This window comes from Gobius niger (assembly GCF_951799975.1).
Source record: "Gobius niger genome assembly, chromosome: 19".
NCBI classification, from domain to species: Eukaryota; Metazoa; Chordata; class Actinopteri; order Gobiiformes; family Gobiidae; genus Gobius; species Gobius niger.
The window spans coordinates 14,701,457-14,713,948 of NC_136870.1; the positions used below are offsets into that span (position 1 = coordinate 14,701,457).

General features: G+C 44.0%; 1 protein-coding gene across 1 annotated transcript; it reads left to right on the forward strand.

Moving 5' to 3' along the window:
• The first annotated feature begins 2,680 nt into the window (after window positions 1-2,680).
• On the forward strand, window positions 2,681-5,862 carry cyp26a1 (cytochrome P450, family 26, subfamily A, polypeptide 1). The gene is made up of 7 exons (XM_079577799.1): window positions 2,681-3,620; window positions 3,700-3,924; window positions 4,005-4,286; window positions 4,354-4,503; window positions 4,873-5,007; window positions 5,154-5,300; window positions 5,378-5,862. The coding sequence occupies exons 1-7, from the start codon at window positions 3,432-3,434 to the stop codon at window positions 5,708-5,710; spliced, it is 1,461 nt and encodes a 486-aa protein (XP_079433925.1). The 5' UTR covers window positions 2,681-3,431; the 3' UTR covers window positions 5,711-5,862.
• The last annotated feature ends 6,630 nt before the right edge of the window (window positions 5,863-12,492 follow it).

Genomic DNA, 12,492 nt, shown 5'->3' on the forward strand with positions numbered 1-12,492 from the left:
TTCTATTGTCTTTTGAATGGGACTAACACCGGGGAAGTCCACAAATCCAGACCCCCTTTCAATGAGCTGAAGACCACACCTCTTCAGCTCACTTACGCCTCTGCTCCAGTGGTTCTCACTCTTGGGTCGGGAACCATAAATGTCACCAGACTCACATTTATCTACTGAAAAAGTACAAAAACTCTACCTGAGTTTGTGAAAATGAGTTGTTTTGAAAAATATACAATAAACGGGGAAAATACAGTCACGGCTTTTCTCGAAGGGTGATGGTGTGTCCCAAGGCCATCCCAGCTGAGAACCACTACTCTATTCTCAAATTCAGCTCCTGACACTCGCTGTGAGGCTTTAGGGAGGAAAAGTCCAACAACCCCATGCATTTTCTAATATGACGTCATTTTATGGGCACCATCAAAATGCTGTTATGCAGTTTAAAAATTAAAATGCAGGTTGCACTGTACTTTGTAGAGGTCCGAACTACAAGGTTTGTTGGTTTTATACACAATAACATACAACCCATAGAGCCTTGATATTTTGTTGTTTTTCAAAGGATATTGCCTAAGTGATTGTGTTTGGGACTGAAACTGAACGAGAATCAAGGTATTTCAGAAAAGACAAGACATTTAGTTGTTTGCAAAGAGTCTTGCGCCGCCTAAATGTTCAGATTGTGTTCATATACAATTGCGATCAATTGTGCAGCTCTAGATTGCCACGTTGAATATTTTACAACGCTCTTGTGTTCTACAAAGGCTTAGTGCTGCACCAAACGAGCATGTTTATGACCTGAGCGTGTGGCAGGCGGCAGCTCGGCGTTCCTGTGTCGCTCCGGGGGGAGGAACTCTTCCTGTGACTGTCAATAGAAGTGACAAGTATTTTAGTGCCGAGATCAAACGCTTTAACACCCGCTCGCAACAATACAACGCAGACAGGACGCTTCGGCTCGTTCACGCCACATCCTGAAGGCACCGCTCGCTCTGCCAGAGTTCAGCAACCTCAGCATCTCAAGCACATCTGGGCCACAATAGAGCGCAAGGGTCAACAAGGCCACAGGTCTCATTGGAACAACTCGAGAAGAAAACGTCCAACTTTGTTTCACTTATATAATTGAATACTCCTGTTTTCAATCATTCGCGGCCTACACGATACATTGCATCCACAGCATTCTAGGATTAAGATTAATTTCAGATGAAGGACAGAGGTCTAGATCTCAAGGGGCGATTCACTATTTTTGAAAGAACAAAAAATCCGGTTACTAATATTGTTAGTAACCGGGTCCACAAATTTGAGATTGTGCTTCTGTGACGTTACTGGCAACAGAATAATGCCACCACTTTTTAATACCATAGTAAAGAAAACAGTTGACCTTAGCCCATTTCTGCTGACAGAAAAGACACAGAACTTTATGCTGGTTTTGTTTCATGTGGATAGGCCTTGTAATTACAGATATATAAACCATAAAACATTCCAAAACATCTGCATTCTGACAGTTAAAAGACAAAGTCTACCATAGAATTCTGACCTGTCTCCCGCCTCAAAAGTAAACTATAGGCTCTTTAGAAAGTTGTGATGTCATGTCACATTGGTACAAACAATCTTCTAAAACGCTCCATCTCTTCCTGGATGTTTGTGAGACTGTCACCGTGCGCTCCAGAGTTTACAGTGAGTGTGTGACGGTGAGGTGCTGTGACAGCAGGCACTGACCTGTGTGGAGCCCCTGACCTGAGGCTGAACCGGCCTGACTCTGCAGTGACCCCTCACCTCCACACCTCACAGCCGCTGTGTGCTGCCCCACACAGATAACAGCTCTTTGATCAGCGCTGGGATTATCTCACACCACTGCATGCTCCACAAATAGTTCCTGTAAGTTCATATGGCCAGGGTTATGTCTAGGTTAAGATCTAATTGCATTACTTCACAAATGCATCACGAAGTTTAGGTTCACCTCATGTGAATGGTGTGATCACAGATCTGGGGCTATAGTTGAAGTCCAATAGCATAAGTTATTCTGTTGCTTAATCACTGTCCTGAGGCCAGACTGTTTATTTCTTAGTGCTGACTCCAGAGTGGACAGGGGCACACTTGTGTCTCAGTCTAATCCTGTTTGTTTTTATACACTTGGTGGCTCCAGAATGACATCATCAAACAGTGACATTTGGACATATTTATTACAAGTTTTAATCCAATGAAGCAGTGCAGAGGACTTGCCTGAAGCGGTGCAGCACAACTGCTCTCGTGCCTCCTGCGCGTGCGTGAGTGCGTGCGCTTGGCGGACAGTGAACTTGGTGCGCAGAGTTCACAGTGATGTCAGGGTCACAAGCGGGTCAGGGAGCGCGAGCGGGGGAGGAGCTGTGGTGATATGAACACACGCCCTACGCGCGGACGGAGTCGCAACACTTTGAACGTCTCATTCATTTTCCCCAATTCATTTCCTCTTCTTCATCCAAGAGGTTCAAACTTCAGCTGCACATTCCACTGCCTTACGTTTACAATGCAAAACAAAACCTGTCCTGGCAGCCTAATACTACTGATACTCCTCTCGACATACGTTTTTTTTATTCTCAGGCAGCTGTTTATAATGTGTGACGATATTTATTTACGCAAGATTATCCAGGTACACGTAGCGTTTGACCGGGACATGTTTATGCACCCTCGGTGCCCCATCAGGCGCAACCCCCCGATGACTTCTGAAACACAACTTGAACGGGTCATGAGAAGTGTGCTCGTTATGTGCGGTGTCCCACTGAACTGAGGTGAGCCCGTAAACGCTGAACACGGCACCAGGTTGTCTGACATGCACGCGCACGCTCACTCAGGTCGTAAAAACACTTACCGCTGGTGCCTCTGTTTACTCTGTGCGTAGCCCGTGGATAACCTCGCGCGCCTGTGCGCGTGCGAGTGTGCTGACCCAAGTTTGAACCCGCGGCAGATATCACTTTATGACTCAGAATTACTGCATATTATCAGAAATTGAAACCAGTTCACGCTGACGAAACAGCTTTCGGAGAATAGCGCAGAGCTGCACTTTGAATGACAGCAGCCGGGTTCACGGGAGGCGGATTAATGCGCTACGGAACTGTGGAGAGTTGGCTCTGGGCTGAATGCGGTCCGCCCTGCAGGCAGATTAGCAATACCGAGGCCTAAACGAGTGGCCTCTCGGAAAACAAAGACGCCTTGGCACTCACTCATTGTCTTACTGAAAGCAGCACCTTTTCTCAGTGAAATGTCCATACTACAGGAGGTAAGGATTAAAGATGGGCCTGAACAAATGGTGGAGCGCGCCAGCAGCATAGGACGTAGGCGGGGCATTGACAGCCACAATTAAAGATGAACTTTGTGTGAACTAATTTATGTGAGGGAGGAGAGCGAGGAGCCTATAAGAGGCCTCGCGATTGCGCGACTGTTAGACTCACTCTAGCAGAGCTCCTCACTGCGCAATGGCTCTGAACACGTTGCTGGCCACCTTCCTGTGCACTATTGTACTGCCCGTGCTGCTCTTCCTAGTGGCACTTAAGCTTTGGGAGGTTTACCTGCTGAGAGGCCGGGACCCCGGCTGCCCCCGGCCGCTGCCCCCCGGCTCTATGGGGCTGCCGTTCCTCGGAGAGACGCTGCAGCTCATCCTCCAGGTAAGACCCGCAACACGTGTCATTTTTGGTTTGTTTGTTTATTTTGTGCACGTGTAACCTGTGAACTATCTTTGTGCAGAGGAGAAAGTTTCTGCGCATGAAGCGTCAGAAGTACGGCTACATCTACCGCACGCATCTTTTTGGAAATCCTACGGTGCGCGTTATGGGGGCGGACAACGTCAAACAAATTCTGACTGGGGAGCACCGGCTCGTGTCCGTTCAGTGGCCCGCGTCTGTGCGTACCATTCTGGGCTCAGACACTCTGTCCAGCGTACATGGATCCCAGCACAAATCTAAGAAGAAGGTAAGGTGTCTCTGTGAAGTGGCTGAGTTCTCACACTTTCCAGGCTATAGCAGCAAATTGACCGCTCTGTCCCTACGCAGGCCATCATGCGAGCTTTCTCCAGAGAGGCTCTGGAGTTGTATGTCCCAGTCATCCAGGAAGAGGTGCGTGCTGCGGTGAACGACTGGCTGTCCCGGGACACATGTGTCCTTGTCTACCCAGACATGAAGCGCCTCATGTTCCGCATTGCCATGAGGGTCCTGCTGGGCTTCGAGGCAGAGCAGATCAAGACACAGGAGCAGCAATTGGTGGAAGCCTTTGAGGAGATGATCCGAAACCTTTTCTCTCTGCCCATAGATGTGCCTTTCAGCGGCCTGTACCGGGTAAGTTAACTAACTCCTATTTGATACAAGTTGTGTGGGTGTACCATACTGACCTGCTGTATCACAGGGGCTGAAGGCCAGGAACTTCATCCACTCCAAAATCGAGGAGAACATCAAAAAGAAGCTGCAGGACTGTGAGAAAGGCTCTCGGCCCAGAGATGCTCTCCAACAGCTCATCGACAGCAGCCGCAAGAACGGAGAGCCCCTTAGTATGCAGGTATGACTGCACCATGTGTCACATCTAAGACAGAAAAAAACATTACTACACAATATGTGGATATCCTGAAGCTATAACACTGCTAAAAGTCCTCTAGAAATAAGTAACATCAGTAAATTGGCCCCTGATTTGAGAACTAATTTCAAGAAATGTGTCCAGTTTTTTTACACTTTAATAAAAAAAAAAAACATCATAAAACAAGTATCTAATTTTGAGTGAAATTAGATTTTTTTTTTAAGTGCCTCATTTTGCCTCATGGACAGATTTTTTTAAGTTAGTCAGTCAAATCAAGGGCAAATCTACAATTTCAAGAAAATGTTGCTTATTGTTTGCAATGCGCAGTGTGCTCATGCTGTCTCTCTTCTGCAGGCCATTAAAGAATCTGCCACAGAGCTGCTGTTTGGGGGGCATGAGACCACAGCCAGCACAGCCACCTCTCTGGTCATGTTCCTGGGCCTCAACCCTGACGCTGTGAACCGCCTACGCCTTGAACTCCTCGAGAAGGTTCGTCACTTTACCTTTCTGAAAACTAGGAGGATTTATTTAGTATTTAATTTGTAGTTTTGTTGAGATGCGCCACAGTGGAGTTTTCTGTCCATAATCAATCTCGAGCCATTTAATCAAGGCTGTGCTGCTCTGTTTGTGTGCAGGAGGAGCAGGGCATGGACCTCCAGAACCTCAACATGGAGTGGCTGGAGCAGCTCAAATACACCAGCTGTGTGATCAAGGAGACACTGCGGCTCAACCCTCCTGTCCCTGGCGGCTTCAGAGTGGCCCTGAAGACGTTTGAACTTAATGTATGTCTGCTTTCTTAACTCTTGGGGGTTTACATAGTGTGATTTGCCTTGTTTTAACTTGTTTATTTGCATTTTAGGGTTATCAGATCCCCAAAGGCTGGAACGTGATCTACAGCATATGCGACACACACGATGTGGCCGAGATCTTTCCCCATAAAGAAGAGTTCCAGCCTGAGCGCTTCCTGAGTTCGCCCTGCGCAGATTCGGCTCGCTTTCAGTACATTCCCTTTGGGGGCGGCAGCAGGATGTGTGTGGGGAAGGAGTTTGCCAAAGTCCTGCTGAAGATCTTCCTCGTCGAGCTGGTGTCAAAGTCCCACTGGACGCTCCTAAATGGGCCCCCCACCATGAAGACTGGCCCCACAGTGTACCCTGTGGACAACCTGCCCACCAAGTTCATGAGTTACAACTGAAGCACAATTGGACATTTGTAAATATGTTGTGTATAAATGCAAACAGAGGCACTCTGACGTGGGACACTTGTATCCATGAGCACATGTATCTATAGACCTGTGTACATATGTAGATTTGACTTTTGTACTTTTCACTTATTTAAGTGACTACTAAAATGTATGAGATTTTATTTAATAAACACATTTTGTGAAAGAAATAAAGCGTGATGTTATTCCCTTCAGTTCATATGAATGTATTATTATGAATGAACAAGTCTCTGGGGCATGTGTCCTGTGCTGCTGCAGCATCATGACATCAGTGTCCCCAGCCTGCCTCCTGCAGGTATAAGTTACACACACAGCAGAGGGAAAGACAAATCTGGAATGCATGGAGCTGATGAGCGTGGCAGATGAGTGCAGCCGGGGTGAAATGGAGTTCACAACAATCATTTTAGACTGCAGCCAATACCCTGTAATGGAACTGAGAGAGACAGTCCCATGTCCCAGCACAGCGTGGGCGTGTCTGTGATGAGATTTGGATGTTGTGTCCCTGCTTCACTATAAAGCAGGCCACAGGGCTTTGTGCTGTTGTCTAGGCTTTTGTTTATTACGTTTAAATGAAGTTCAATTGTGTTTGTGATATTGGATCCACAAATGCTGAGCACTGTAAGTCATCAGGACCAGGGCAAACTTCATGCCAAATTGTCCTTGTAAATTGCAGCTGACGCCTTAATGTGAGCTTGTCCTATCCACACTGCTGCTTCTCTCAATGATGTGAGTGAACTTCTCTGATCTGTGTCTGCTCTCCGCCTCCGCTCCATTGTTCTCCATCAATTTACAGCACAGTGTTAAAGGAACTCCAGGTTCACTCCCTTTCAGTTGCTGTGAGTCGGGAACATGGTGTGGACTAAATCATTCTTATGGCTCTGAGCTCAAGCTATGGAGGCCACGCAGTTACACCAAGATGGTTGTTGCCCGGGGCGACACACGGTGGTTCACCTGCTGCCTACAGCACAGTGTCTGAAGTGTATCTTGATTTCAGCTCTGCAGACCCAGCCTTATGGGATCTAAACACTTTTGATTGGTCTGCCAACATCTCGTTATAAATCTATCCATGAAGTTAATTTACAGAGCACTTTCAGTCATCCCTTAAAGACCAGCTTCTTTATTTCAAAGGTTCCTGTTTATTACTTGTGCCCTTTACAACTGAGTTGTGATGGCATTCTCTATTCTTGAATATTGGACTGTCCCTGACTTTGGCCGTGAGAAATGCAGACACCTTCCCCAACTTCAGTAAAAAACAATCTTATGATTATCTACTTTGGTTTGACAGCGACATCCTGGCTCTTAAATCCATTTTGTTCTTATGTACTAATCTGTATATGAAGAGTACCCTCACTAGCCACTAGGGGGCTCTAAAGCTTCCCCATCTAATGGGAACGAGGAAGATATGGGGTGTATAAGTTTAAAATAACTTTAAAAAATATATATATATATTTATTGATATATTTAATTTGTTTTTGTGGTAACATCACGGATTGTGTTACAGTGGACCATTATTCATTTTCTCTTCACGCACATTCTGTGCCACACTTAAAGCTGACTGTTGCCAGTCTGAACTAAGTCTCACAGACCACATTCACACATGTCAATGTGGGGAGTGTCTTGCCCAACGACACAACAACAGTGTGTTGCTGTCTCTTAAATATTTACAAGAGCAAGGCTGAACTTTGGAGCTTGGACAGCCCCTACTCTCACTGTAAAGCTGTGGACTTTGACAGCAGCCTGACCCATACAAGCCTTTCAATTAACCCTGACACTAACCTCACACGTGCTGTGTGGGCATAGATACAACACAATGAAATAATGATTTAAGCTGGGATTGATGCAGGACCACAATTATAGTTCCAGTTTAATCAAATAAACTATTTTGAGCTTTTCTCCATGTTATGATGTCTTTCTCTCGTACATCTGCGTTTCCTCTCCTTTCACCCTCCGGTTCCTGCTGACATCATTAGGATGTGCTCACAGTTTTTTTTAGTCCACAAAGCTTCACTTTTTTTTTTACATTTCCGCCAAAACAAATCATGTCTTTTTAAAAACTGATTGCTATTGGTTTTCTGCCTGCTTTACTGGATGAGTGCAGGTGTTTTGTACTCAGAAAATTGGTCTGAATTAATTCAACATATTAACCCATGCATACAATATGTTAAGTTACACATATTAATTACCAGAAGTGAAATGTCAACGTATCTCAAATGCTTTAATAGTAAAATTACCACAGTGCGAGTCGCAGGAGTCAAGGAACAAGCAATGTGAGGCTGATATTTCAGATTGACTAGTCGGTGCAGAATACAACCACCACACTACACTATTAAAAGACCTATTGAGTCCTAAAGGGTCAGAATGCTCACTAATGCCATAGGAAGAGAGCAAATCTACAAATCATCATCCCTCAAACAGCTCATTACAACAATAATAACAAATCTGTAGAACCTAACCATAGAAATACACTAAATTATAGGGCTACAAAGCATGGCAAAAAAAACAAAAAAAACCCTGAACCACTTTTTTCTGAACCAAAACAAGGCTAAAAGGAACTACATTGGAAAATCATGATTAATTTGTATTTCAAGCTGTTTTCAAAAATGTGTAAAGCTCAGTCAGACATAAAACCTCTGTGATTTTCAATAAACTGTGGCTTCTTGCGATAATGATATTGCAATAAGAATCATTTAACAATAAATTCACGCTCACAGCAGAGCCAGCACCTTATCAATGAAGTGTCCGTGCCACACTGACAGGTGTCTTTGGGGCAGAGACGGGAAGCAGCCTGTCAGCAGCACCTGTCCCGGTGGCTCCTGCTGCTGCAATGTTCCACAGAAGTCTATGGAGCGGAAGGGCAGCGCTCAGCTCAGTGGCCCCATGCAGGACGAGGTGAGGGTGGTGGGGTGTGTAGTGCGGGGCGGGTGCCTGTGCAGGGTCACTCCATTAGCCGCTTAGCGCCGCTGCTAATTGAGATGGATGATATCTGCCCGGCAGCATGTTTACACTGTGCATGCTACCCTTGCAACAAAACAAGCTGCTGTCTTTAAATGTGCACAAATCTGTATGTTGTATTTGGCTTTATTTCTCTTTTGATATTTAATTTAATTAGAACTATTTTCTTTACTGTTTATGAGGTTTTAATAATTGTGTTAAATTGGAATTTTGAGCTACTGTGAAGCAATTTCTGTTGTTCCTCGTCTAGTCTTTAGAGCTGTGTGGCAAAACATGACAATTTTCCTCATACTGATCAATCTCTGTAGCTTTTAGTAATATGGTTTATGAACTTAGACAACTTATGAACTCTATTTCATTCTTTCAAAGTCTCTCTCCAACAAGCTGCTGCTGTTTCTGCCACAGAATTGGCTGTAGTTGAATTAAGCCGGAGGTTTACTGTTGATCAATTTAACCATGATTTGATTCTTTGTCAACTTTTTATGAATCACAATTAGAGCTGAGTTATTGCAATATCAGGTGAAGCAATATCCGTATAGCAAGAAGCCACAATATATTGCAAAATCTCTGAAGCATCCATTTAACTAGATTTACACATGATTTGCAACCACAGCCTAAAACAAATGTGCATGGTAACATAAACATACATACACGCTCAGTTTTTGTCATTTGATTCCTAATTCACAGATGTTTAGTGACAATGTTTCAATATTCAAAACAGTTATCAAATATTGCATTTTATCCTCTTATCGTGCACCACAAATCACAATCCAACCCTTTGTCATAAACAATATTGTAGATCGATCGATGAGTCAGCGAGGTCAGGCGTGACATGACTATTTAAACTCTCATGCTGTTGTAGACGTGGTGCAAAGCCTTTCCTGATCATTAGAAACAATAGAAATCAGTAGCACTTAATGATATAAATTATATAGTATGTGCGTGCAAAAAAGGGGGCTCTCCATCTGTGAGTGCATGCATGAGTGTGCACATGTATACAGAGCAGGGTCGTTCAGAGGACACACACCTTCCACTGCTGCCTATCTGCCCTTAACTTAAACCCTCACCCCAGTCTCACCCCCAGCCCCCCTCCGCCTACAAACAGTTATTATTCGGCATTTATTTCATATGACGCTTCATAGCTTCAAACATTATCCTTGTTAGTCAAAAAAGGGAACATTTACCCAGAAACTCACCCCAATACAACCTTTACTGCGCCCTACAGATTCTGCAGCGCCACTGAAACTAAAGACGAACTGTCCCGGGTGAATGGGAAGATAATCCAGAGGTGAGAGAACACTTGGGATCCATTTTTATGGAGGGCAACTCTAAGTCGGCCAAATGGTGAAGATCCCGCAGGCCTGACCCGAGCTCAGAGGGTGAGGTCCCAGCAGGGGGGGCACAACCCACTGCATGGGACGCTGCTGTTGAACTCCACAGCGACCCTCACACCAGTGGGTTAAAAAGTCAAAAACCCAAAGCAGCCACATTCATTTTGTCTGTGTTTTTTGTGTGTTTGTTTTGCCTAATTGGTTTGACACACATTTTTTGGATCACACTGTTGTCGGCAAAACAAAACCCGCTCCTAATGACCAGCTAGACACGGACAATTATGTTTCTGCAAGTGGGTAATCAAAGAATGGATTTTGGATGAGGACAGATCCCACATTTGGCTGCCTTTAGTCAACGTCTCCATGGCAACAAGCTGGAGATGTCCCGCTCCCGGTCAAGTCACAGACAGGTCTTAGAAGAGATGAGCCGTGTCTTTGTCACAGCAATATTTTTGTATATTTCAACAATAGAAACATCCGTAAAAGAACAAAAAAAAACAACAACGCTTTTTTAACACTATTTATTAGAGCTGGGACGATCCACTTTTGTCCTGATCTGTTACGTATCACGATACTCGGGGGCCGATCCGATAGTAGTAGTTGTAATTATGATAAATAATATGTTTACCTTGTGTCCAAAGTTTATAAACCCAGTGCCATTTGACATTTATTGAAGTGTCAAGATTGAAAAGTGCTGTTACTGGAAAAACAAAGGAGTCATAATAAAAATACCCCCAAACACAAGTATTGAAAGAATTGCAGCAAAAAGTATTGTGATCCAAATCCGATACGATATTTTGTTATTAGGGCTGCATAATTAATTGCAATTAGCAAAGCACAGCAGCACAATAAGCAATCCTTTGCAAACAACACAATATCCTGGTTCCATCGGGTTTAAAACCAGTAACCCTGTACTTTATTCTGAAATGTATGTTTATCTTGCATTAGTAAATATATTTCAAAGCCATATTTTTTATTGAATCTGAAAAATCTGTCAGAAGAATTGTAATTATATAGATCATTTCCAAAGTTGCACTGCCCCACTTTTTGTTATTATTATTATATAACATTACGTATGACATTCTTACTTGGCTCTTGCTCTGCTCCACACGGTCCAGTCGCTCCGAGCTGTGGACAGAGAGTGCCGGGACTTTGTTAGAAACACCTCAAGGCCATATTAACTGTAACTTCTGGCATCACTTCACTGTAGCAGAGCTGAGCCATGCAGGAGGCAGATGTGTAGATTTAAGGACGGCAGCACTTCTTGTTATGTCCTGACTGCACATTATTAAGGCCTAAGCTTAGTTGGTCAAGAGGGGATGTCCAGAGGTGCAGAAGATCAAGTGAATAAAGACCATTCTTGTAAAAGGTTGTGATGAAAAAATAATAAGAGTTAAAGAGTAAAAAGTAGTACTGTTTGGATGAGGCTTTTCATTGTTTGAACCAGACTATTCCTAACAAAGTGTAAATTGAAAATAGTTCTAAAGAATAGAAGTTGCATTAAAGGCCCTGGACCCATTTGTTTTCTGGTGTAATGAGATTTGATTTGTCCTTCAGTTTCCAGTAAAAGCTCATATTTGTGTAAAAAGACCTTTGTGTGCTGTGAATATTATAAGCATCATTATCACTGTGAACTAGGTGTGACCTACACAACATTATAGATCATTGTGGTCAGGATGAGCAGCCAAGTTATTTTTTGGGAGTAGCCTACAGTAACTTGTGATAAATTGTATCTTTAAAAAGTTCCAATAGACGTAAATGTAACCAAATGTAACTCATCACTACCCACCTCCTCCAATCACTCATGCTCTCCTTGCTCGCGCGGAGGAGTGCAGCCTGGAGACCTCTTTGTGACCTCTTTGCGACCTCTGGGCGAACTCTGCGTGAACTCCAGTCTGGCTGTACTCGATGTGACCCGCCATCACGCTCTTACATAATGGAGCTGACCCCCGCATTAGAGCAGGCCCCAGCCGTCCTCAAAGTTCAAATAACTCCTGATAAATACGGTAGACCTAATTGTACAGAGATCGATGAATCCCACGGAGTTGCGCTCACGACAGCACTGAGTCACACGGTTATTTATGTGAAGGCTGAAGACGCCGATCACACCTGGACTCGCTTATACCTCAATAAGAAAGAAGTATCGAGAAGTTTTAAGTTTAAGAAGTTTGAGCATGGCACGTGTTTTGTGATGGAGCTGTGGCTCCCTCTGCTGGCCGTGAGCAGGACTGCAGGACACTGCGGGCTGACAAGTGATAACAAAGGCTGTTTTATATCATTTATTTGACACGGACAAAAGTGAGACAATTAGAAATGTCATGAAAGCCTTGTGACTTTACAGCTGTGTGCAGAAAGCATTGCTTTAAATCCAGAGTAGGGCTGCACACAAATAATTGCAATTGTATTGAAATCACAATTTCAATTAACCACAATGAGCCAATCACAATTTTGTTGAGTAATATAATTAGCTCC